Genomic DNA, 25,828 nt, shown 5'->3' on the forward strand with positions numbered 1-25,828 from the left:
AGAGGTTTCAGTGAACCAAGATCACTGCACAGCAGAGCAGGACTCCATCTATTAAAAAAAAGAAAGAAAGAAAGAAAGAAAGAAAGAAAGAAAGAAAGAAAGAAATGCAGAATCTCAGGCTGTGCCCCAGACTCTCTGATTCAGAATCTGCATTTTAACAAGATCCCAGGTGATTCAAAGGCACAGAAACATTTAAGAAGCATTGACTTAGAACACTACCTTGGCTCCTCCCACTCCAGGCCATCTGCAGAAACCACCCTTGTGGGCAGTTGGACCACGCCTCGCACAGTAGGGCTGTCACTATAGTAACCAGCTGTGGCCACCTCTTACCTCTTACCTCTACCATATTCCTGGCTTCGGTGCCCACAGATGCAGTGATGTTACAATGAGCATTGCTATAGAAACCAGCACCGGATACGGTCTACTATCAATTTAGCTGCTTTTCCTTCCCTTTCTGTGTCTCTGGAATTATGAGCTTCCTAAACCACAAATATCAAAATTCCTTTCCAGTCTAAGAAACACTCAACAAATAACAAAGATGAAAAGTCAGGGCCACATAGTTTACAAAGGGAAGGCTATAGCATCTGCAGAGGTTTGCATCTATTTGAAAAGAAAAGGCAGAAACATCCCTCTATGTCGCTCTGTGTAGCAAGGCCTTTTCCTGCACCTGGCAGAGAGAAGATGAGTGATGCTAAAAACAATGTTGGTGATGATGATAATAACAGCCCCTATTTATTGAGCACTTTCTCGGTACCAGGTGCCACGCTACGTACATCATCCCGTTCAATTCTTCCAATAACCCTGTTTATTTGTTCCCTGTGACTGCTGTAAAAAATTGCCACACACATGGATGCTTAAAACAACACAAAATTCTTCTCTTAACAGTTCTGGCAGCCAGAAGTCTAAAATCAGCCTCACTAGGCTAAAGTCAAGGTGTAGGTAGGGTTGGTTCTTCCTGGAGGCTCTGGGAAAGAATCTATTTCCTTGCCTTTTCCAGCTTCTAGAGACTGCCTGCATTACCTAGCTTATGGCCCCTTCCTCTCATTACTCCAACCTCTTCCACTGCTTCTTTTCCTTTTTCCTTTGACCTTCTTGCCTCCCTTTGATAAAGACCCTTGTGATTGCATTTAGGGCCCACCTGGAGGCTCCCGAACTTAATCACACGTGCAAGGTCCATTTAGCCAGTTAAGGCAGCTTTCACAGGTTCTAGGGATTAGGATGTGGACATCTTGGGTTAGGGTGGGAGGCATTCTTCAGCCAACCATACCCTCTGAGGTGGGTGCTATTATTATCCCAATTTTCCCAATGAGAGAACTGAGGCATGACACTTGAAATATCTTGCTCAAGCTCCCACTGCTAGAAGGTAGAGCTGGAATCCAGTTCCAATCAGTCTCCAAAGCCCGTGCTCCTAACCACAGCACTGCACAATCTTCAAATGGCTTTGACCCCATCCCCTACTGCACTAGGTTGAAGGAAACAAACCAAACACCATCAGCTTTCTAAAGAGTTTGAGCTTCCAATTGAAGCCCATCTACTGAAGATTGAAACCTCAAAATAGGATTTCTTGGTTTGGGGACCCTTTGCTCAAGTTTTCTTCAAAATGTCCAACCTCAAGTATGTTAGTTTGCTGGGGCTGCCAAAACAAAATGCCATGGACTAGGTGGCTTAAACAACAGAAATTGATTTTCTCCCCATTCTGGAGGCTGGAAGCCCCAGATCAAGCTGCTGGCAGGGTTGTCTTCCTCTGAGGCCGCTCTTCTTGGCGTGCATGGCCACCCTCTTGCCCCACTGTGCACACACAACCCTGGTGTCTCTCGTGTCCTGATCTCCTCTTCTTCTAAGGACATCAGTCAGACTGGATTAGGGCCACTCTAATGGCTTCATTTTGACTTCATTACCTCTTCAAAGGCTCTCTCTCCAAATACAGGCATTTGCTGAGTACTGGGGGTTAGGGCTGCAACATAGGAATTTGGGGGAACACAGTTCAGCCCATAACAACAGGCAGTTTCTCTGAACCCTAGAACAAGGCAGTTTAGCATGTGAGATGAATTCCTGAGCCCATGGATGTCCTCACTCCTAGGTTCCATACGTACTCTGCATTCTTTACCACGTCTCCAACCTCACCCTCAGCAACTCTTTCAATACCTTTTAATCTACTACCTCTGGATATGCCTGTGGCTCAACATTCTCTGTATCCAACCATGACCTCTTTGTGGGAGGGTCCTATCTTCTGATCTCCCAAAACTTTCTGTCCCTATCACTAGGACCTTCATGGTGTTCTCTCTATCTTCCCTAGTCTACACACTAGGTACTTCCTAAGGCCCCAGCAACTGGCTTTTCCAATAGAATCGAAGAATATTAGCATTGGAAAGAACTGAACAGGCTAATGGTAGCTGCCTCTGACCTACCATCTGCATTTGTAAGTAAAGTTTTACTGGAACACAGCCAAGCTCCTTCATTTGTGTATCATCTGTGGCTGTTCTCACTGGAATGGCAGAGTTGAGTAGTAGCAACAGAGACTGACCATATGGCCCACCAAGCCTAACATACTTACTAGCTAGCCTTTTACAGAAAAGGTTTGCTGAGCCCTGAAATAGATCATCTTATCCAAACCCACTCCACTTTACAGGTGAAGACACTGAAGGCCAAAACGTTGATGGGCCAGAGGACCCCTCCAGTGAGTTACGGGCAGATCCAGGGCTGGGATTCAGTTCTGCAGAATCCCAAACCAGGCCTTCCCCACATCCTGTAACATTCTTTCTAGTTCCCAGACTCCCCAGCCAAACTCCTTTTCCATCCTGGGTGGTCAGCCTCATCACCAGCTCTCTCTTCACCATTTCAGAGAAAGGCCATGTCCGTGTATGTTCTCCATCTCCTACTTGAATCTGGGCTTAACAACCTTCCTGAGCTGACGTGCTGGCTTGACCCTGCAGGAAGCCCGTCAAGGCTTTCTCTTTCCTTCCAGAGCCTCTAGTCGCATCCTATATACCTCTCCTAACACCACAGTGAAGATGTAGATGGCCACTGTCCTGTTTGAGTGGACCATCTCCCTCCTCTGCTCATCTCAGGCCACCTGGTTGGGAATTACAAACCTGGCTTACTCCAGAATTTCCAGGGGAGCTTATTTAGAATGCAGATGCCCAGGCCCTACCCCAAGACCTATGGGAGCCAAACTCTGGATGTAAAATCATGGCTGTTGCCATTTTAACAAGCTCTTCATGTGATTCTGATGTTCAACAAAGTCTAAGAACGACTTCACTAAACCGTGAGCTCCTCAAGCTTTTGGGTTTTAGTCACTGCAAACAACTTCAGAATAAAGGAGACAACCAGTGGAACATTGTCTCTTAAAAAAAAGTATAAAGAGAATGCAAGATTTTTTCTTCAGCATTCTCCACCCTCTCCTTGACTCAGGGCCCTCAAATTCTTTCCCATCTCCAATTCCTCCAAAGAAAACATCACAAATAATGCTATTTTTTCCCCTCTGAGTAGACAAGATAAGAAGATTTTTAAATGAGTTACTGGCAAAGAATTCATGAGCTTATATACTATTAAGGTCAGAGTGACAAAAAGAAGGCAATGTTGAAAGGAGAGAGTGGGTACATAGAAAATTCCAGGAGAGGCTGGAATCCTGAGGTTCAAGGTGTCTTATTCTGGGGCTTGCCTGCTGTCTTGGTAAAGGTGTTATTTTGAAGGCAGCAGAGCCTTTTTCTTTCTTTTTCTCTTTTTTTTTTTTTTTTTTTTTTTTTTTGTTGCTATTCTTTGGCATTCACCAGGCATTGGCTGTGTGCCCTGGGCCTCGCTTGGCATCTAACATGAAAGGCAGCAGCCCAAGGGCAGTTCTGTGATGGAGATGCAGCCCCCCAGGGACTCAGGGTTGTGGACTGTGCTCTGGGGCCACTGAGCAAAGGAATGATGGGGGGAGTTGCCTCTGAAACCTAACCCAGAGAGGAGTTCTCTGAGCACTTGGGGCTGGTTTCCAACAGTAATGGAGACACTGTGACAAAAATAAGTTCTGCTCACCTGAGACAGTAGAATCCAATTCAATTTCAAGTCAGTGTGTGTTTATTGAGTGCCTGATTCAGTTTAGGTGATGGAGAGAATGGGAGAATAAGGGAGACAGCCTAAGAAGCAGGCTGATTCAGGCAGAAAATCCTTGGGACTCTGCCCCACAGATAGGTCCACAGGTCCAGAAACTCAATTTTATCAGTTTCACCCAGTAAGAAATTGGTAAATCTTAGTCTGTGTCATGCGCAAATATTTATTAAGTGCCTACAGTGTGTCAGGCACCATCCTGGGGCTGCGGCAGGAGCCGTGATCCAGGAAGTCCCCATTCCCTGCCCTGGTGGAGTTTACATTCTAATGGGGTATTTGCAGAGGCAGCAGGTAAGGCCAGAGGAGTCCTCTGGGGTGAGGCCCACAATGCAAGGGATTCAAAAGGGGGTAAAGTCAGGAGGAACGTCTAGGGAGAAATGGGATTTAGCCTGTGGTTTGAAGGCTAAGAGGGATGTGGATTTTTAAAGGGCTTGAAGGCTTACAGACAGGAGGCTCAGCTGCACGAACAGGAATGAGCCCATTGCACGCTAGCAAGAGTCCATGACCTGATCAGCTCCCCCGGGGTGACAGGTGCATGCTGGGTAACAGAGTGCATGCTATGAAGTTGGACAAAAGAATGTCAATATCACATGGGGTTTCTCTACACATGCTATGTAGTCAAATAACTTGGGTCTGACTCCCAGCTCTTGCTAGTCTTGTGGTCCAGGGCATGATACCTAACCTGGATCAATATCATTCTCCTAATCAATGAAGTGGGCATAATCATAACTAGCACAGAGGTTGGTCCTAGGCATTCAGATGAGACCATGAATGAATGTAAATGGCTGAGCTGCTGAATATTATTAACATTGGATAAATAGATCTGACTGTAGGAAAACTGGCACCTGCCACCAAAAACTTTCTGGGAAGCTCATGACATCTGCATTTCTCAAGGGGGCTGGCTGACTTGTAACCCCATCTACCTGTCATCCTCTTCTCAATGCCATGGTGGCCATGCTGGACTGAATGGCAGCCCCGGGGTCGGGGGAGGCAAGAGACATGCCAAGAACATATTTGCACGACCTGGCCTCCTTCAGTTTTGCACCCAGGGAACCCCACTGGCTTCATGCTAGTCTGACCCCTGCTGAATGGCAGGAAACCTTTTGCATCTACATAGTGCATTTCTCAAAGTGTGGTCCTTGGGCCACCTAAATCAGAATCCCAGGGGCTGCCTATCAAAATTATCTTCTTGGACTCTAACACAATCACCATCTCTGGATATAGAGCCAGATGATTCCCAGGCCCTCTCACGATGACTTTAGAGCAGAGGTTCTTTGAGAATGTAGTCCTCAGACCAGTAGCACCCATATCAGGAACCGGTTAGGAATGCATTTCCTGGGTACCTCCCCTGATCTATTGAATCAGAAACTCTGGGAATGAGACCCAGCAGTCTGTATTTTAACAAACCCTCCAGATAATTCTGATGCACATTAAATTCACATGGGGAGGGTTTAAAACCTACCTGTGTCCAGCTGCACCCTATACCAATTAAATGAGAATCCCTGGGACAGGACTCAAGTGTCATTATTTTTTCAAAATCTTCTCCAGTAATCCTAATGTGAGGACAGTTTATCATCACTGGAAGAAATAGGAAGATGGCACAAATGCATTGCACTGAGAAAGTTGTCCTTCGGTCGTAGGCATTGTCTCAGTTAATGCTTGCAACAAGCTTGCAACAGCCTACCATGATCCCATTAGCAGGCAGGGAACTTGAGGCTCTCAGTTTCAGGGGTGTCACCAAGGCCCAAAGGGCCTCGAATTGTGGGCGCCACTGGGTGGCTGCCCAGCCTGGCTGGGTCTGGGGGAAGGCTGCCTGTTAACCTGGCTCTCTTTAGAGAGCCTTTTCTAGGTGCCAAAGCCTTTTGGCAGCATGTTGTCTGGGCAGAGCTGAAGCCTGAAAGAGCTCCAGAAAGACGACAGGGACCAGGCTGCAGATGGGAAGGGAGCGCTAGCGGACACCTTAGGCTTGGGCCCACAATCAGGGAGCCCCAAATAGAAATAACACGGGGCGCTGATTGGTTTTCCGCCGCTCCAGACCCTGCGCTTGGTGCTTCAAGTGACTCATCCTTATGTTCACATGATCGCCGAGAGGGATAATATTCCCAGATCAGTTACCTCCTAGCCTTTCCTAGTCACATTATCCCCAGGTTACAGATGAGGAAACTGAGGCCCAAGGATTCCAGAGAGCCCGCCCCGGGGTCACCAGTGCGGTCCGGATGTCTCCAAAGGCTCTCCCACTACTCTGGAATTCAGAGGCAGGGTCTCCAGGGAAAGCGGGGTGTGGGCTGGGGAGTCGGGAGATGGGGGGATCCCCCCGAGCAGGGGGTGGGGCCAAGCCGGCAGCCCCTGCCTCCAGGGAGGCCCTAACGCGCGTCTCCGGGTCCCTCCTCCCGCCGCAGGCCCTTCCTCGTGCTGCCGCCGCTGATGGAGTGGATCCGGGTGGCCGTGGCGCACGCCGGCCACCGCCGCAGCTTCTCCATGGACAGCGACGACGTCCGCCAGGCGGCCCGGCTGCTGCTGCCCGGCGTGGACTGCGAGCCGCGGCAGCTCAGGTAGGCGCGGGGGCGGGCAGGGGGCGGCGGGGGAGGGAGGGCTCCGGGCTCGCAGCCTCCACCCCTCCAATCAGAGCCCCGCTGGGCGGCCTGAGCCCCGCACACCTCGGCGGCACTGGGGTGGAGGCTCCCTGGTTGAAGTGGCAGACGCGGGCTGAACAATAAGCAGGTCCCTGGAGTTGCAGGGATGAAAGAACGCGGCGAGGCCCGTGGAGGACGGTCCGATTCTTAGATTACAGATGTCGGTGTGGCTTCTCTCTGGCTATTCTCTCTGCGCCTAGCTTCTCCCTCTCTTTCTCTCTCCTCTCCCAGTAAAATCCGGTCTTCCTGTAGTTTTTTAACCAAACCTTGCAGAGTGAAATTTCTGGCTGGGTCAGAGAGCGCCTCTGCGTTTTCACTCGCGTGAGGATGGAGTGGTCCTCTCTGCATTCCTCAGGCCTGTATCCAGGGCTGTCCTCCATCAAGCTGGGAATTACTCATGGGCCACTCAGGGGCCCCCATGCGTGGGTGCTCATTTTGAGCCAAAGCAAGAGAAATAAAAGAACTCACTCAGGTGAGTCATAATCTGGCTTTAAATGCAAAAAGCACAAACCCAGTGGGGCGTGTGTGTGTGTGTGTGTGTGTGTATGTGCGCGCGTGCACGCACACGCACACACCTAACAGCATGCACTTTCCTGACTCCCCCCACTCCCAGCTGTTTCCCAGGTGTCATTATCATCATTTTCAAATCCCCTCCTACCCACTTGATGGGAAACTGCCTTTCCTCCACAGTTCATCCAACCAGGCCAAGGGCAGAGATTTCTGCCCTTTCAGTTCTGATTGGGGTTCTGCAAGGAAATGGAGGGTTCGTGGTATGCAACAGCCCCCTGAAGGCCCGGAGCTGTCCCTCAGCCCAAGAACATGCAGAGAGCTAGTCAAAGTCATAATTGCTAGTATTTATTGGATGTTTACCACATGCTGAGCACTGTTCTAAGTGCTTTACATAGATGAATATTTCCCAAACAGTGTAAAGTAGGTACTGTGATTATGCTCACTTCAAAGGTAAGGAAACTGAGGCACAGATAGGTTAAATACCATGCTCAAAGTCACAGGAGTAGTAAATAATAGAGTCAGGAGACGAATTCAGGCAGCCCAGAGCCCTGGGATCATAGTTCTAACCACTGAGCTTTCCTGCCTTCAGATTTTTGTCTGGGCATTTTCTGGCTGTGCCACCATGCCTTGTACCTTGTCACCTACAATAACAGCCCAACTCAGAGAGAGGCAAGGGAACAGTCATTCACTGAGCACCTACTATGTGCTGGTTATCAATTGCAACAAAAGATTTCTCTCCTTTAGTCCCTGAAGCGGCATCATGAGGTTGGCATAATCTTCCCATTTTACAGATTAGGAACCATTGGTGGAGCAGCTTGTAGGTAGAAGTGCCAAGGAAGAAACTCTTGTGGTCCTATTCTAAGTCCAGCCTCTGCCACCAGACTGTGCTGCCTGCTGTTTTCAGGGGTGGGCGGGGGACATTCTGCGTGCAGGCTCACTCCCACCACTCCAGCTCATTGCCCCCATCTCCGACCTGGATGTCTTGGCACTTCCTGCTCTCCTTTTGCAGGAAGCCCGGGACTGCTGGGTGACAGGGAATGTTAGATGTTTTCTTAATGCTAACTGACAAAGCGTTCCTTGTTTGTCATACCTTCAGGAGACCCCACGGCTTAAAAGTTAGGAGCCTGGGCTCCAGGGTCCCATTGCCTGGGTCCAGATCTCACCACCAGAGTTAATCAACTGTGCAAACTTGGGCAAGCTAGTTAACGTCTCTGAACCTTAGTTTTCCCATGAGTAATGTGGAAATATGAATAGCAGCTCTGCTTAGAGGTTGGTGTGAGCACAAAGTAGGATAATGAACGTGCAGTATCCATTCAAACAATGCGTGAAAGGAACTAAGTGCCTATAAAGCAGTCATTTTTAACTAAAGTCCCTGAACTGCTGAAATAATGAGGAGGCTCCTACTTAGGTATTATTCTATAATTTTGGAAGGCCTTTAATACTTTCTCATAAAAGCCTCAAAACAAACATTGGTATCCAGGAAAAGCAGTGCTGCCCCATTTTACAGAGGTGGAAATCAAGCCTTGGTGACATTAAGTAACTGCCAACATCACACAAATGGTAAGTGACAGAGTTGGGAGCCAGATATCACACCCAGAGACCCACTGATACAACCATGTGTCATTTTTCTGCTCTCTCACCCTAGACCTAGACAAGCCCTCTCAAAGGACACTGTCTTCTGGATGGCTCTGTCCCTTTTCACAATTTTGCAGACTGAACATGAGCCTCAGGGGCCACTGTCCATCTCTGTGCCCCTCCCTCAGCACAGAGCTCTTTCTGCATGGTCTAGCGACCAAGTATAGTCATTCTGACAGTCACACCAAGGATTTCAATTTCAGCACCTGTCCAGTTTGAAGCCTCAGCCCTGGCATTCAGGATGTGAATGAGATGTGCACACAGGCCAGAATGAGCAGAGGAAGGCGGTTCCTCTGAGTCCCTGGGCTCTTTTTCATCATTTATCTCTTCATTCTTGACTCATTTGTCTCCTGAATGGTGATTTGTGTACAGAAAACATACTAATTGATTGTTCGAGCTAAAATTGTCATTCGATTTGGAAATCATCTTCAAAGAGAAAACTGAAATATTCAGTTAGCTTACCTAAATAGTAAGTGAAGGATTTACAAGTTCTATGAGCTACAAAAAATCCAGCACATGAAAGGATAAACCATTTCTTTTAAAAAGAATACTTATTTTTCAGACTAATCAACATACAGATACATCTACATGTATATTTTCTAATCTCATTTAATGTGACATGAAGTAGGAATTACTGTCTCCATTTTGCAGGTAACAGGATCAAAGAAGTTTTGTTCATTCAAGACACCCAAGAGATATATACCAGGGACCCACCCTGTTCCTTACACTTACAGTCCGTGTGGTGTGTATATAGCTGTCCCCACCAGCTGTGCAAGACAGCCTTTATTATCCCATTTTACAGATGAGAAGACTGAGGCCCATTGAGGTTATGGGACTTATCCAAGGTCACACAGCTGCTGTGAGGCAGAGCAGGTCTAGAATGGAGGACTTGGCAAATAATGTAAAAATACAGTCTCCTTGCCTCTCTGCCCTCTCAGACATTCATTTTAGAAGTTGCTGGGTGGGCTCCTATTTCTGAGTCGGTCAGAGCTGAGCTCCTTCTTTCTAAATAAACAGCCCCAGAAAGGGGAAGGCAGTTTGGTGTTCTGACAAATGCAGGAACTTGGGACGTGGTGTTGGTGGCTGGAGTGTCAGTGGCTATTAGCACATATAATTACCTACCAGCTGGCCGAGGTTTCCTGGTGGGAGGCAGCCTGGATACCAGCCGGGACAGAGAGACCAGAGTCAAGGATTCCCAGGTCTGATGCTGGCACTGCCATTGATTTTCAGAGTGACCTTGATCAAAAGCTGCCAGAGCTCTGCTTTTGTCTTTATGAAGCTATGGGAAGGTCTCACCATGGTGATCAGGTTTATTCAAAAAGGAATTCCATTCCATGAGGCTGCATTTCTAAGCTCACAGTGGTGACCCATTTATGCTTCCTTAATTAAAGTATCAGATAATACAAACCTGGTGAATTCTCCCTTTTTTTTTTTTCTTGTTCTTTGGAAGGTGAAGGAGTGGGGAGGGCAGTGGAAGGGAAGAAAAGAGCAATTAATACATTTGACAGGGTTTCTTATGTATTCTTAATTACTGGTTTTGAAACACTTCGGAAATATACAGAGTAAATACTGTCATTTTCCTCATATAAGAGGCCATTTTTCTGCTCTGGAGTGAAGGCTGTGTTAAAATAAAGGTGGTCAGGGGTGTTCTTAAGTCCTCTCTTAGCTGATAAATGGTACCTATTGACAGGATTTGGGGGCTGTTTGAACCACGAGTTTATTCCAGAAAATTGTTACTCTTTTTGCAAGTGTTTCTGCAATGTAAACCAGATTTTGAGCTGTTCCAGATATGGGAAAGTTTAGGGGTGGTAAGCTGCAAAGAGTATTAGAATGGGACTCAGGAGGCCTGAGTCATTACATTCTTGCCTTCACTCTATTTATTGAGCACCAACTAAGTGCCAATCCCCACACAGATGCTCTCATCTAGGTTTGCTGCTTTCTAGCAGGTGACCTTGGGCAAGTCCCCTCCCCCATCTCACAGGGCTTGGTTCATCCTCTGTAAAGATGTTAGTAACAGCTGCCTTGTGGGCTGGGGAAACTTGTCGGGGGTCAGGGATGAATCTAACGAATTGCACCACTCTATGACCTGCTACTTTCAACCCTTCCCAGGTCCCCTGGGCACCTTTCGAGGCTGACAGGTTTCGTTATTTGTCTGGTGTGGGCCAAACTGGATTATAAGGTGAAGGCTGGGCCTCAACAGCACTTTTCCTAAAATACAACTCTATAATGACAGCTGGAAGTTCAGGTTCATTTACTGAAGATGAATGGTGTGCTGAGGCCTGCCCGGTCCACACAGGACATCCTCTATGGCCGTTTGAGAACAAGATCGTCCAGATAAGGAGAATTCCAACCCTTGGTGTCAAAAGTTACCATCGATTCCCTCCTGAGATCTGTATGGTACCTGATCTTTTTCTGGGGTCAGGATACATGGAGTGCCCAGGACTTAAATGTCACTGAGGCAATGCAGATGGTAAACAATAGCGGACAAATGAGCAACATTATTTCATAGAGCATGAGTGCCACAGAGAAAGCAAAACAGGGTGTGGGAGTAGAGAGGAAGTGAGGAGGGAGGGACAAGTCCATCAGGTGTTTGGAGAGCTACTCAGGACCTTGCAGGGGCAGGGACAGGGTCATGCTCCTGCTTCAAAGAAAGGCTTGGTATCTTATGGGGCAAGGGGCTTATGGCTTTCCATAAGCCAACTAGAGCTGCATCCGCACCAGCCATTTCCCCCAGTCATGTCCACACGTTGACCCCTGAATTCAGACCTCGGGCCTCCCCCATCTTTCCCTCCACAGGTCACCTGCAGAGGCTGAGCACCTGGGCCCAGCGTGTGGCTCTGTGAGGCCCTGGAAAGCTCCCCAGCCTCTCACAGAGTCAGAAACTTCTCTCTCCTCTTTCCTTGAATGCCCTTGTCCTTCGCTGGCCCTGAACAAATCCTGCAACTCCCCACAGACTCTCCGGCTGGGCTGCCAACCCCTTCTTCACCTCCAGCAGACATCACACTCCATGCCACGGCCCCGTGGTGACCCATTTGGAGCCGCTGCCTCCCCCGAACTGATGTCAATGCATTAGTGCCTCCCAGAAAACAGAGAAACTGTCCTCTCCCTGATCCCTGGGGAGTTGCTTTGGGGCTCAGCTGTCCTCACTTAACAGAGTGAGAGACAGGCCGTGGAGCCTGCTCAAGGAGCCAGTCTAGTACCTTGCACTCAGCAAACATGTATGGAGCACCTGCTGTGTGCTTGCCTGCTCTGTGCTTGGCTGGGTGGGAGGTGGGCAGAGAGATCCACATGTAATTACAGAAGAATGTGGTGACTGCTCTAGAGAGGTCAGTAGAGATCTAGGTTTGAGGGAGCAAGAAATGACCTCCCTGCCGAGGTGCCATTTGATTGAAATCCTGAAGAATAAACAAATGTATCAGGTGGAGAAGGTGAAAATGGGGAAGAAGGGGAAAAGGCATTAGAGAAATAAATCCACACAGAGGGGACCACATATGCAAGGTCCTCAAGGTGAGAAACTGTTGGAAGAAACACAAGGAATTCAGACAGAGAGAGCATAGGGCTCAATAAACAGGGAGCACCCACTGTGGGCTGGGCCCTGCACCAGGTATTGGATACAGAGCTGAAGGCAGGGCCGAACTCACCATGGAAGGTCTTTTATGCTATGCAAAAGAACTTTGGCAGTATCTTGCAGGGGGTAGGAGCTGTCGCAGATTTGTAAACATGGAAATGACAACAGATCTATATTTTAGACAGACGGGCTGCTGGTAGTGTGGACAGTGGGCTGAGGCGGGCAGGGTCAGGGGAGCTTGGAGTCAGTGATCCACGTGAGATGCTGACAGCTGGAGGAAGGCAGGAGCAGTGAGGATGGAGAAACAGGGAAGGATGCAAGAGAAACAGAGAAGGCAGAAGCAGCAGGACTTGGTGATGAATGTCAGGAAGAGGGAGTGATAAATATTCCAAGTGGCCCTGGTCGCGGGGGAGCAGGAATGGGGGAGTGAGTGTTTAATGGGTTCAGAGTTTCAGAGGGAGATAGATGGTTGCACAACAATGTGAATATACTTAATGCACAGATCTGTATACTTAAAGATGGGTAAAGTGATAAATTTGATGATATGTCTATTTTATCACAATGAAAATATGGTCCTGAGATGTTCTCAAATAAAAAAATAATCCATACATAGCAGGGTATACAGTGTCAGCACTGGCCTTGTGTGAAATACACACACGTGTATTTGCTGTACATGCTTAGGCTGCCTCTGGAAGGATAGATAAGAAATGGATAACCAGAATTGTCTCCAAAGAGGGGAATTGGGAAGCTGGGAGTATCAGTTCCCTAGGGCTGCAGTTACAAAGTACCACACACTGGCTGACTTAAAACAACAGACATTTATTGTCTCACCTTTCTAGAGGCTAAAAATCCAAAACCAAGGTGCTGGAGGGCCATACTCCTTAAAAAGCCTCCCTCTAAAGTCAAGGATCCTTCCTTGACTTTTTCAGCCTCTGGTGGCCACAGGCGTTCCTTGGCTTGTGGCAGCATTACTCCAATCTCTGCCTCCGTCTTCACATGGCCCTCTTCCCTCTGTGTCTGTGTCCAAATTTCCATCTTGTTATAAGGACAGCAGTCATATTAGATTAAGGCCCACCGTAATAGCCTCATCTTAACTTGATTATATCTGCAAAGACCCTATTTCCAAATAAGGTCATACCCACATGGAAAAGGAGTTAGGACTTAACATATCTTTTTGGGGGACACATGTCAACCCGTAACACTGGGAGGCAGTAGTAGGAGGGAAACAGACTTGGAATGTTGGGTTTTGTGGCATGTGCCTGTCTTGCCTAGTAGGGCCCTCACCAAATGTTTACATTAAAAGTTGACTCTGAAGTTTCTAGCATGGGAGAGTGTGTAGCTAGGGATGGTTTTAACAAATGCGGCAGAGGACAATGTGGGAGAAGTACTAATGGGTTCCATTTTGTGTGTGTGTGGTGTTTTTTTGTTTGTTTGTTTGAGACAGAGTCTTGCTCTGTCACCCAAGCTGGAGTGCAGTGGCATGATCTCAGCTCACTTCAACCTCCACCTCCTGGGTTCAAGTGATTCTCCTGCCTCAGCCTCCTGAGTAGCTGGGATTACAGGCACATGCCACCACACCCTGCTAATGTTTGTATTTTTAGTAGAGACGAAATTTTGCCATGTTAGCCAGGCTGGTCTGGAACTCCTAACCTCAGCTGATCCACACACCTCGGCCTCCCAAAGTGCTGAGATTACAGGCGTGAGCCACCCCACCCAGACGGGTTCCATTTTTTAAATGTTGGTTGTCCATCCAAGTGAGAGAGTCCTTATCAGGCCTCTTTATTGGAGCAAGGTTGCCAGGGAATTAAGTCCACACTCCAGCATCTGCTCAGAAAGGAAGCAGAACACTGTGGTTAGAACCACAGGACTTGGAGCCTGACTGCCTGGGTTCAAATCCTGGCTGCACCGCTTATTCTCTGTGTGACTTTAGGCAAGTTACTCACCTCTCTCGTCCTCAATTTCTGTATCTGTAAAATGAGGACAATAATTATACGCACCTCATAAGGTTGTGGGAGGATTAGATGAAATAATGTATACAAACTATTTAGCATAATACTTGTGTCATAGTAAATGCACATGAAATATTAGCTTATTTTCTCCCCTCTGGACCAAGAAGGTCAGTTCTTTCTGGTTGCCAAAAACAGTGGCCTCATGGTCCTCTGAAAAGAAGGGGAATTAAATATCTTGAAGAGATGTGGCATTATACCATTTGGGATATGGTTGGTAGCCCTCACTGAGATCTGGTGTGTCTTGGACCTTCTGCCACTGCTGGAAGAAAATCAGCTGGGGCTGTCTGGCTTGGGAGTCACTGTCCCCACCTGTGACTCCAGTGTTCCTCTGTGTGACTCAGGTTTTCTGTTGCCTCTGAAATATGAGATTTGGAAAGCCATCACTGGCTGGAGTCCTAAACCATAATCAAAGCAGTTGAACATCCATCATTTGCACCCAGCATTTGCAACCAGAGAGGGGCTCACTAATGGGAAAAGATAGCGGAAGGGAAGGAGGACCTGTGCAGATGGGAAACGTGGTCCCTGATTGGCTGGGCCTTGTCCCAAGTGAGCAGAGTGAGCAGAGGCTAGGAGAGACACAAGCGGACATGGACTATTACAGAAGAAAGGTTCACAGCCCAGACTTGTATTCCAGACAGCTGGCCTCCTCCTCCCTTTAAGGCCGGGGCAGAAATAAGTTGCCTTGATTGTGGGGCCTGGCACATAGTTGGGGCCCAATAAATAATTGTTGAATGAATGAAGGATGCAGAGAGCTGTCAGGAAGTGTGTTGGTGGTACTATAAGTGAACAGACTGAGACTTTTCCTGGATGAATTTTTTTTTTCTTTTTGAGATGGAGTCTCACTCTGTCACCCAGGCTGAAGTACAGTGGCACGATCTCGGCTTACTGCAAACTCTGCCTTCTGGGTTCAAGCAATTCTCCTGCCTCAGCCTCCCAAGTAGCTGGGATTACAGGTGCCCACCACCATGCCTGGCTAATTTTTGTAATTTTTTTAGTAGAGACAGGGTTTTGCCATGTTGGCCAGGCTGGTCTGGAACTCCTGACCTCAAGTGATCCGCCTGCCTCAGCCTACCAAAGTGCTAGGATTACAGGCATGAGCTACTGCACCCAGCCTTCTTTACTAATTTAGATGCAAAAAGGCTTCTACATAAACACACTAATAGACAAGTGAGAACTCAGGTGTAGAACTCAGAAGAGAGGTCTTAACTAAAGAAGTCTTTGGGGGCACTTGGCAAACAGGTGCTGTTGAAGCCATGGGTGTGGAGGATGTTGCCCCTGGAAGTGACTGATGAAGATGAGTCACTGTGAGACAAGGAAGAGTGGTGCAGAGTCATAGAAGAGCCCAGAGAAAATGAGGTAGTAGGGACCAGGGAAACTGAGATCGAAAGAGGTCACCAGAATCCAAGGTTGCAACACCAGCAGAGAAAGGAGGCCACTGGGCTGGCAGTGAGGAAATCATTAGTGCCCTTTACAACAGCAGTTCCAACAGGCTGGTGTGGGTGGAAACCAGACTGCAGGCGGCAGACAGTTTGCCAACACTTGGAATTTGTTCTGAGCTTCCAAAGTGTTAAAAGCAAAACAGAAACACATTTCGTACTTATAGCAACACAGGGAACTACATCTTAAATGGCATTTGAGGCTTGCTTCCAAAGTAAGTCTTCAGATTCAGGCTGGCAGTGTTGAGGGTATGTAGTTTGCCATGTGGGATTTGGCTTCATGGGGAACAGGGATTTATTGATTATATATTGATTTATTTTTGGCCCACTCTTGAGTCTATTAAATTTCTCACCAAGATGCTTATTTCCTCAGGCCAGCAAAGCTCCCAAACTCTAGTTTAAAATATTAATTACATGAGGACGTTATCTTTCCTTAGCAATTAGTCAGGCCAGCAGTACTTACTACAAAGTCATGTGCTTAGTACAAAGTGCTTAGGACAAAGCCAGGACAAAAGTATTTTTGGTAACAAAGAAGGAACCAGTCCCATACTTTAAAAAGCTCATAGACATCACAAAGCTCAGTGTGTACATGCCATTTCATTAAATCACCCTACAAAAGGTTGAGAACCACCAGATTGAATGATCTCCAAAGTCCTTTCTAGCTCTGAAAAGTATTCAGCTTTGTGGTCAGATGTTAGATATGCAAAATGGCATGGTAATAGTCTGTTCTCACATTGCTCTAAAGAACTGTTAATACCTGAGACTGGGTAATTTATGACGAAAAGAAGTTTAATTGACTCAGCGATCCACAGTCTGTACAGGAAGCATGGCTGGGGAAGCCTCAGGAGACTTACAATCATGGCGGAAGGGGAAGTAGGCCGGTCTTACATGGCTGAAGCAGGAGGAAAAGGGCAAAGGGGGAGGAGCTACACACTTTCAAACAACCAGATCTTATGAGAACTCACTCACTATCATGAGAACAGCAAGGGGAAAGTCTACCCTCATGATCCAATCACCTCTCGCCAGGCCCCTCCTCCAACACAGGGAATTACAATTCAACATGAGATTTGGGTAGGGACACATATCCAGACCACATCAGGCAGGGACACTGTTACCTGTGGGGGAAACTGAGGCATGTTATGGGCAAAGGAAATAAGAATAACTGCAGCTCATGCCCTCTCTTATATCTCCACAAGATGGCAGGAACAATCAAGAGCCTGCATGGATCAGACCCAGTTCTGGGCATTTCTCATGCCCACCTCCATTCAGTTTCCTTCAGCCCTACAAGGGGCTTCCTTTTCTTCTTCACACCTGAGGAACTTGGAACTCTGGGAGGTTAAGAAACCTGCCCACGGTTATATGGAGAATATGACCCATCTGGAATATGAGTCAGGTCTGTCTTACTCCAAAGCCTATGTTCTTTCTACTAGAAAGGCAGCCGTAATCAAAGAAAAAATGGGAAGTGTGAAAGTCACTTTTGCACCAGGCCTTTGGGTTCATCTTGAAAGAATCAGCCTCCAGCCTCAGTTCCCCTTAGGAAGTCAAATGCACTACATCCATCTAGCGTCATCAGCATTTCCAATGCCAGAACTCCCTGTGAAGACTTAGCATTGAAATATTCTATCAAACAGCCAAGAAATATGTGAAAAGTCCCCAACCTCACTAGTAATCCTGTAAATACAATTCAAGATCACACCCAGGTATGCATTTCATACCAGTCAGATTGGCCAAAATAAATAAATAAATAAAATCTGATAATAACAAATTCAAGAAAAGATGTAGAATAGTGAATACTCTTAAACACCACTGGAGGGGACTCTGGATCTACTTCAAAGTAGACTTGAAAAGACATAATTCTACTCTAGGTCTATACCCTAGAGAAAGGCTTCCCATATAGAAATAAGAAGACATGTACATGGATATTCATAAATGCATTTTGTAATAGCAAAAGAGAGGAAAAAACAAGCTGCCTAGAGAGAATGGATAAATTATATTGTGTTGTGTTCATTCGATGGAAAACCAAGCAACAATGAAAATAAATGAACTAGATCGACCTGTTATTACATGGCCAACTCTCAAATATTATACAAAAAAAGCAAGTTGAAGAAGGATTTATGCAATATGCTAACACTTCTATGAAGTTCACCCACATGTAAAACATCCTGTGTATTCTTAGGAATTTATATATGTAGTAAAAAGAATAAAGCATGCATAGGAATGACAAATGTCAAATTCAGGAGAGAGGGTACTCAGAAAGGTAGACAAGATGATGGAGTCACGAGGTGGGGTGCAGGGGCCTTTGTGCTTGTAAGTCTTTATGATTTCAATTGTGTTGGATGGTCAGCGTGTAGGTGGTCATTATATTACTCTATATTTTATGTGTGCTGAAAATAATTCATTAACAATAAAAGTTATCTACTTAGCCAGTATTTGCAATAACACATTGAGAAAGCAAGTTCTGGGATATGAATATGCATTATAAAGAAGGGTTAAGTGATTCAATAAATTTGAGGAACACTAGCTTAAAATTAAATAAGCTTTAAAAAGATACTCAGTGCTTTTAACATCCTATGTTTCCTGTAACTCTCAAAAAGAAGGTTATTCTGTTTAAATATTTTACCATAGAGCAGGGGTGAGCAAACTATAGCTGCTTGCTACCTATTTTTATAAGTAAAGTTGTGTGGGAAAACAGCCCCTCCCACTCGTTTAGTATTCTGCAGCTGCTTTCCCACTACAGTGGCAGAGTTGAGTAGTTAGGATAAAGAACATGTGGTCCTCAAAGCCTAAAATACTATCTGGCCCTTTGCAGAAAAAAAATGTGGACCCATGATAGAGCATCTTGTGGGACTTGTGTTACTAGGAGTGCATTTGGGGACTGGAACACTAGAAATTTGCCCTAGCACTTGGGAATTTGGTTTGTTTATTGGTGAAAACTGTTATGAAGAAGGCCATCAGTTCTTTCTAGAATTCCTTGGAGGGTGGATGGCGTGTGTGCTTTCATCTTGAAACTCCAGCACCGAGCCCACTAGCTAGCATATACTTAGCACTTCACTGAAGTACTTCACTTAATTGATCTAAACTTGAAAACCATTCGTGGAATGGCTTAATTAGGATATAGATTCATTAGTTATAATGGACATTCAAAATACCTGTGGCTTGGATAAGATAGGAGTTTTAAAATCTCCCTCATATAACAGTCCAGACATAAGCAACCCTGGGCAACTCCACAAGCTTGGGGACCCAGCCATCTTCCCTCTTGTTGCTCTGCCATCCCTTGGGTGACACCTTCCTCTGCATGGCCCTACCCAGCAGAACTACATCTATCTAGTGGGAAGAGAGAAAATAGAAGGGCAGGGCATTCCCCCAGAGATTGCACACATCACTTCCCCTCACTTCCTATTGGCCAGCACTTGGTCATATGCCCATACATAGCTGCAAGAGATTCTGGGAAATGTAGTCTTTATTTGAGCAGCCATGTGTCCAGTTAAAAATTCAAGAACTGCAGCAACACATAAAAAAGGTAATGTCTGAAAGACAGCAAACAGTCTCTGCCAAAGGGGATGCGTTAAGGGTTTGCATCCTTAATTAGAGGTGACTCCTTCTCTGGAGGTGGCCCTCATTTTTTACTCTTTGAACATAAGCCATGATGCTGAAGCAAGATAATGCTGCCTCGTCATTTTCTACTCAAAATCACATGACAACACATTCAGACATGTGCACCGTAGTTTCATTCTCCTGGGTATTTGCAGCCCTCGCTTTTGAAATAAATATTTTGAAACATATTCAGACAGACCCAGAATTTCTATCTTTTGGTATCTCTCCCAAATCAGAAAGAACTGGCAGGGAGGAGGCCTTGGAATCACTTGCTTTACCTTATCTAAGGCAGATTTAATGAGCTGGTTCTTTTCTGTAGTTTAGTAGCAGATTAAACAGCAAGTGGGCACGATTTTTGGACAAAGATTCCTCCTAGGAACTTTTGCAAGCGTTACATGTTCCATTTGCTGAGATAATATAATTTTTTCTTTCTTTCTTAGAAAGGTGCACGGAGATCTTAGTGTGACTTACCTCAGCACAAAGCATTCTCAGTTTGTTCATCTTTTTGCTACCCAAAAGAAAAGGAAAAAAATCATCAACCAGGAGACTGGAAGCCTATGAAAGGGAGTTTGACTACGGCATTCTTGGGAAAGTGTGTTGAGGAGGGGGGCCAGTATCCGAGTCAGACATATAGTCCTCTCATTTGCCATTTCACGACTCATTTCTGAAGGCACCATTTGATTGTCACGCTTACAAAATCCTGTAATGGGAACTGCTTGATATATAAAAGATGATGCAAAAAATTTGTATTACCCTACACCAGGGTCTTTCAACCTCAGCACTACGACATTTGGGACTGGATAATTCATTGTTGGTGGGGGGCTCTGTGTATTGCAGGATGTTTAACAGCACCCTCACCTCTACCTACTAGATACCAGCAGCACCTCTTTTGTGTGATAGCCAAAAATGTCTCCAAATGTCCCCTGGGTGACAAAAATCGCCCCTGGTTGAGAATCACTGACCTATGCCAACCTAAATGTGTTTATAGAGAGACTTGCTGAATGACTTTGGAAAAAAGATGGATTTTGTTCCTTAATATGACTGTGACTCAGACAAATTAGTCAGCCCTTCTGGTGCTCCCAGTTTCCCGATCTTAAGAAAGTAAGGCGTTGGGCTGTGCAATCTCTTTTGGCACTGACATTCTGGGACCCTGCAAGTCAGAAGCTGTTATGTGGGATCTGTTTCTAGAATATGATTTGAAGGAAAGCAAGCCACAAGGGAGCAGATTTGACCCGAGGAGCACCCCATTTACACAGGCAAGAAAGCAGTAGGGAAATGTGTATTCAGAGTGGGAAGCAGGCCTTGTTGGCTGCAATGGGGGGAAAAGAAATGCTTGAGAGGTGGGGAACTTCCCAGAGAAGCAACGGCAAGAGAGCCTTAAACTTGAAGCCTATGATTAGGAATATATATTTCTTTGGCACCCTACCCAGTACCTGGCATCTAGTAGTTTGTTGACCAGACCGCAGCACTGGAAGAGAATCTAAGAGAATGTGGAAGGCTTTTGATAGCACAGAGGGGCAGTGGAGTTGGGCGGGAAGAGTAGGCTCCAGCAATAGCCTGCCTGGTTTTAAATCTCAGTTCTACCACTGACTAGCTGGGTGACCTTGGGCAAGTTTCTTAGCCTCTCTGTGCTGTCATTTTCTCTTCTGAAAAATTAAGATTAATTTTGTAGGATTAAAGTAAGGATTAGATAAGATCATGTATGTGAATGAGTATATATGTATGCACATATATTTATATACATAAAATATATGTGCATTCACATATATTATTTCACATATTTATATTCACATATAAATAGGTAATATTTATATATAAGCATATGTATATATATACATATATTCACTTATATATTTATAAATATTATGTGTGTATATATAATTAGAATAGTTCCTGGCACATAATAAATGCTATGTGTTTGCTATAATTATTATTTGAGAATCATAAAATATTAGGTATGGAAGCACTCAAGAATGCCTAGCACACTGTTTGACATTTAACAGGTGACAAGAATGAATTAATGAAGATTTCTTAAAATATTAGTTCCTTAATATTCATCTGTAATACTAGAACATATCACATTGCACCCTATTCCAGTCAAGAATCCAATTGCAAATGCCACTAGGGCAGGCAGGAAACACACGGGTGGATCCAGTTGGCTGTGGGGCAACAGGGAGAACTGAGCAAGTGTATGCCACACATAAAAGTTTTCAAATTTGGCCAGGTGCAGTGGCTCACACCTGTAATCCCAGCACTTTGGGAGGTCGAGGCGGGTGGATCACTTGAGGTCAGGAGTTCAAGACCAGCCTGGCCAACATGGTGAAACCTCGTTTCTACTAAAAATACAAAAATTAGCCAGGCGTGGTGGTGGATGACTGTAATCCCAGCTGTAATCGGGAGGCTGAGGCAGGAGAATTGCTTGAACTTGGTAGGTGGAGGTTTCAGCGAGCTCAGATCGCGCTACCACACCCTAGCCTGGGCGACAGAGCAAGACTCCATCTCAAAAAACAACAACAAAAAAAATAGTCTTCAAACACCGTATTGGCACACAGCATGAGTCTTGGGAGTGCATTGGCCACAAGCCCTAGAGTTTTCCCCTCTGCATCCAGGCCAAGAGCCTCTCCCTCCTCCCCTCCCTACTCTCCTCACCCCTCCACCTTCCTTCCCCTTTCCTTAAGTTCTCTTCCAGTCACACCTCCTTGCCTCACAATAAGAACAGAATGTGGCTTTCCTCGTGGCTCTGAGAATCGCTGGGTTGCTTTTAAATAAAAGCAGAAAACAGCAAATCTTGCTCTTGTCCCATCTCAGGCTGACTTTATTCAGGTGCCCAGTAAACTGAGAAACTAGAGCTGGACACAACAGACACCTGCAACCCTGGTGCATCCCTTAGACCCCTACCAAACAGCTTGGAGTGTAACCACAGACAAACTCAATGGCACATTGTTGTGCTTTTTTAATGCCCTGTGGGCCATAAATGCATCACCAGACTCTCATAAATAAAACCTCTACTCTCCTAGATATTCTGAGTCCATAGATTCTAACATTCTTATCTTGAGCTCCAGAAATTAGGACATTGGAGAAAGCAGCCAGATCTGGCCCTGTACATTCCAGGAAGGACATGTTTCCATTCTGACCTATTAAGAGAGTGGCCATAATGGACATTGTCTTAGTCCATTTTCTGTTGCTATAACAGAATACCACAGAATGGGTATTTATAAAGAAAAGAGCTTTATTTGGCTTACAGTTCTAGAGTCTGGAAAGTCCAAGAGTGTGGCACCAGCATCTGGTGAGTCATCCTATGGTGGAAGGGCAAGTGAGCATGCACGATAGAGAGAGAATGGCAGCTGACCTCACCTTTGCAATAACTAGCCCACTCCCATGATAATAGCATTAACCCATTCTTGAGGGCAGAGCTCTCATCACCCAATCACCTTCCAAAGGTCCCACCTCAAAACACTACCACAATAGCAATTAAATTTCAATTAGTTTTGGTGGGGACATCCAAACCATAGCAGGCAGGTATTTTCTGAGTTCATGTATTAGATAGATGGCCAGCTGCCATAACAGAGTGATTCCAGAGTACGGTGGCTTGACTAAGAGAGATGATATTTCTCTGTCATGTAATATATCAGCCATTGCAGGCTGGTGGGGTGACTTCTCCACAAGATCTTTAGAGGACCCAAGTTCCTTTCATCTTGTTTCTTTGCAATTCCTTGAAAGCAGGAGTCAGCAAATTATGGCCCCTGGGTCAGCCTTCTGTTTTTTAAATAAAGTTTTATTGGAACACAGCCACACCTATTTGTTTACTGTTTGCAAGCTCTAACAGCAGAATTGAGTAATTACAACAGAGACCATGTGGCCTACAAGCCTAAATTATTGACTGTGTTGCCTTTTAAGAAGTCTGCCCTAGAGCATTAGGCTCACCTGCATAGTCAAAGCTAGGACACTGGCAAGTCTGCTTATCAGCTGGGGAAAGGGACAAAGGGAAAGTCAGAGCTAGGAGCTTCCTTTTAAGCAAATGACATTGTGTCATGCTGGTAAATGTTTAACAATCATCTGTCCCAGGAGGGTGGTGAGAGCTGTGGTTTGCAGTGTTTGCCAGTTTCCATGGTGTAAATACCCCCAGTATGGCTGATTTCAAGTTAGCAATGAGATGTCACTGAACACAGGATGGGGAAGATGCACACAGTTGGCTTTCACAAGCCAGCAAGATCTGGCTTCAGCTCACCACTGGACACAAATGTTACCCATGACACTTCTACTCATGTTTTGTTGGTGAGAACTTAATCACCAACAAATGGCTGTAACCAGCCACAGAGTCTGGAAAATATATTCCCTAGCTAAGTGGCCCTGTACCCAGCCAAAATTCAGTGACACAGGTGATTCTATATTACTATGAGGAAGAAGTGGAGAACAATGGTGGGGATGGTTAAAACTCATTGCCACACATTTCTTTCCCAGGTGATCTTCTTGGCCACAGGAATAAATGTTCGCATGAAATAAGAGCAAAAACAGAGAAGCTAATATGTTGGGATAGAGTAAGGGAGAAAAGCTATTACACAGTAAAGAATGGTTCATGAGTACCAGAAGACATGTAATAAACTCAGGGCAAGTCCATGCTGGGAGGTACCCAAGAGCTTGACTAGCCTAACATCCCCATTTTACAGACAAGGAAACTAAAGTTGTTAGAAGAAATGTGATTTGTCCAAAGTCACACAGCTAATGGGTGATACAGCCATGATACAACCACATTCATCTGGGCCCTTATCCTGTCTCTGCTCCTGCATTACCCATTGTTTTCAGAACTGTTCTCAAGGGTCTGGGTGTTCCTCCTTCCTGGATAAGTCTGGACATGGCCTCAGAATCCCCCTTGACACCATCCTCCAGTCAACCATAGCAGTGAATCAGAGTTGATGCGCAAGTTGAACCCTGTCTGCCATCCTTGGTTTAGGTGTTGTTTCAAGGCCACCATGAAATTCCCCAGAGATCCTGAACAGGTGTTGGGGTGTTGACTGCCTGGAGTGTTTCTCCTGCATTTCAGATGGCTGCCTAGGTCCAGGTCATCTAGATGTTCCTAGCCTATATGAGTATTACACATCCCACTTTTCTCAGTGCATGTCCATAAACAGTGCCCCAGCCTAAAAAAAACAGATTCATGTGTATGATCTCACTTCATCCTCACCAAAATCTTAACACATATATACTGTTCTCCCCATTTAATGGATGAAAAAGTGGAAGCATAGCCACAGATGGGATAGTTTGCTGAAGGTAACACAGCAAGGACATGTGCTGTGTCCTCATGCATTTCAACTCCAGCAGTTCCCTGCCGCCCTTCAGTGACGTCCTGAGTATCCAGAAAAGTGAAATCAGCATTATTGTCTACTGGATACCATCCATCTCTGTTATGCCCACAGAGGAATATGAAAGGCTGGCAACTTGGTCCTTAATTACTATTTCGAGTTAGTGTTGTACTTTCATTTCTCCCCGCTAAGTACCTTCATTTTCAATTGTGTTGTTACCTGCGTAGCCAAACAGCTCACTTAACTTCCTTTTCCACGACAGTCTTGTGAGGCTGGGGCCCCTCTCTGACCCATTTGCTGTTGTATCACAGCACCTAATCCAGCGCCCGGCCAATACTGGAGCCCAATAAATATGCATGTGTGAATTACTATGTGCCAATTAAAAATAATAATAAAAGCCAAAAAAAAGTCTGTATGAATGAATGACTGATGGTATTTCCCTGAGACTCTGAGGTTCTCCAGTGCAGAAATCACATCCTATTGGCCTCTCTGGATCCCCAGTGTGTGGCACAGAGTAGATATTCAGTAATGTTGAATTCTGCGGAATGGGCTGGGATGGAGTATGGGCATTCACCCACAAACACAGGTCTTACTTGAGCCTGGACTTTGGAAGGAGACAGATCTGGGTTGAAATTGAAGTCTAAGGAACTGAGTGACTTTAGGGCCAGATATGTAACTTCTCTGAGTCTTTGTTTCCTCATCTGTAAAATGGGGACATGAAAGCTTACCTTTTGGGGTTCCTGAGGGTTTAAGCAAGATACAGGTGTGAACTGAGGAGTGAGGATGCCTGGGTTGAGTGCCAGCTCCATCACCTACAAGCTGTGCGACCTTGAGCAACCGATATGCAACCTCGATGCCGCAATTTTTCTTCCGTAAAATGAGCGTAACAGTCCACAGTTTATGAGATTATTTTGAAGATTTAACTGAGCTATTATATGTGAAATACTTAAGAAACGAAAAGCTGTCTATAAATGCCAGTCATCATTATGATATTAACTATGGTGTGTTAGGAAAGCTGTTTGTAAATGTTTACTGTGCCTTTGGTTATTAT

At 45.7% G+C, this 25,828-nt stretch overlaps 1 protein-coding gene across 3 annotated transcripts in view; it reads left to right on the top strand.

Annotated features, from left to right (window-relative positions):
- The window catches only part of BTBD11 (BTB domain containing 11), a 351,128-nt gene that overhangs the window by 265,925 nt on the left and 59,375 nt on the right, over positions 1–25,828 (top strand). For 2 of the 3 annotated variants that reach the window (XM_030821312.1, XM_030821313.1), the window contains exon 4: positions 6,492–6,644. In XM_030821312.1, coding sequence (XP_030677172.1) covers positions 6,492–6,644 — 153 coding nt within the window. Of the gene's footprint in view, positions 1–6,229; positions 6,348–6,491; positions 6,645–25,828 lie in introns of those variants that run through there. The other variant, XM_030821314.1, reaches the window with a different exon arrangement.

Source organism: Nomascus leucogenys, chromosome 10, assembly GCF_006542625.1.
Source record: "Nomascus leucogenys isolate Asia chromosome 10, Asia_NLE_v1, whole genome shotgun sequence".
In the NCBI taxonomy this organism is placed as follows: Eukaryota; Metazoa; Chordata; class Mammalia; order Primates; family Hylobatidae; genus Nomascus; species Nomascus leucogenys.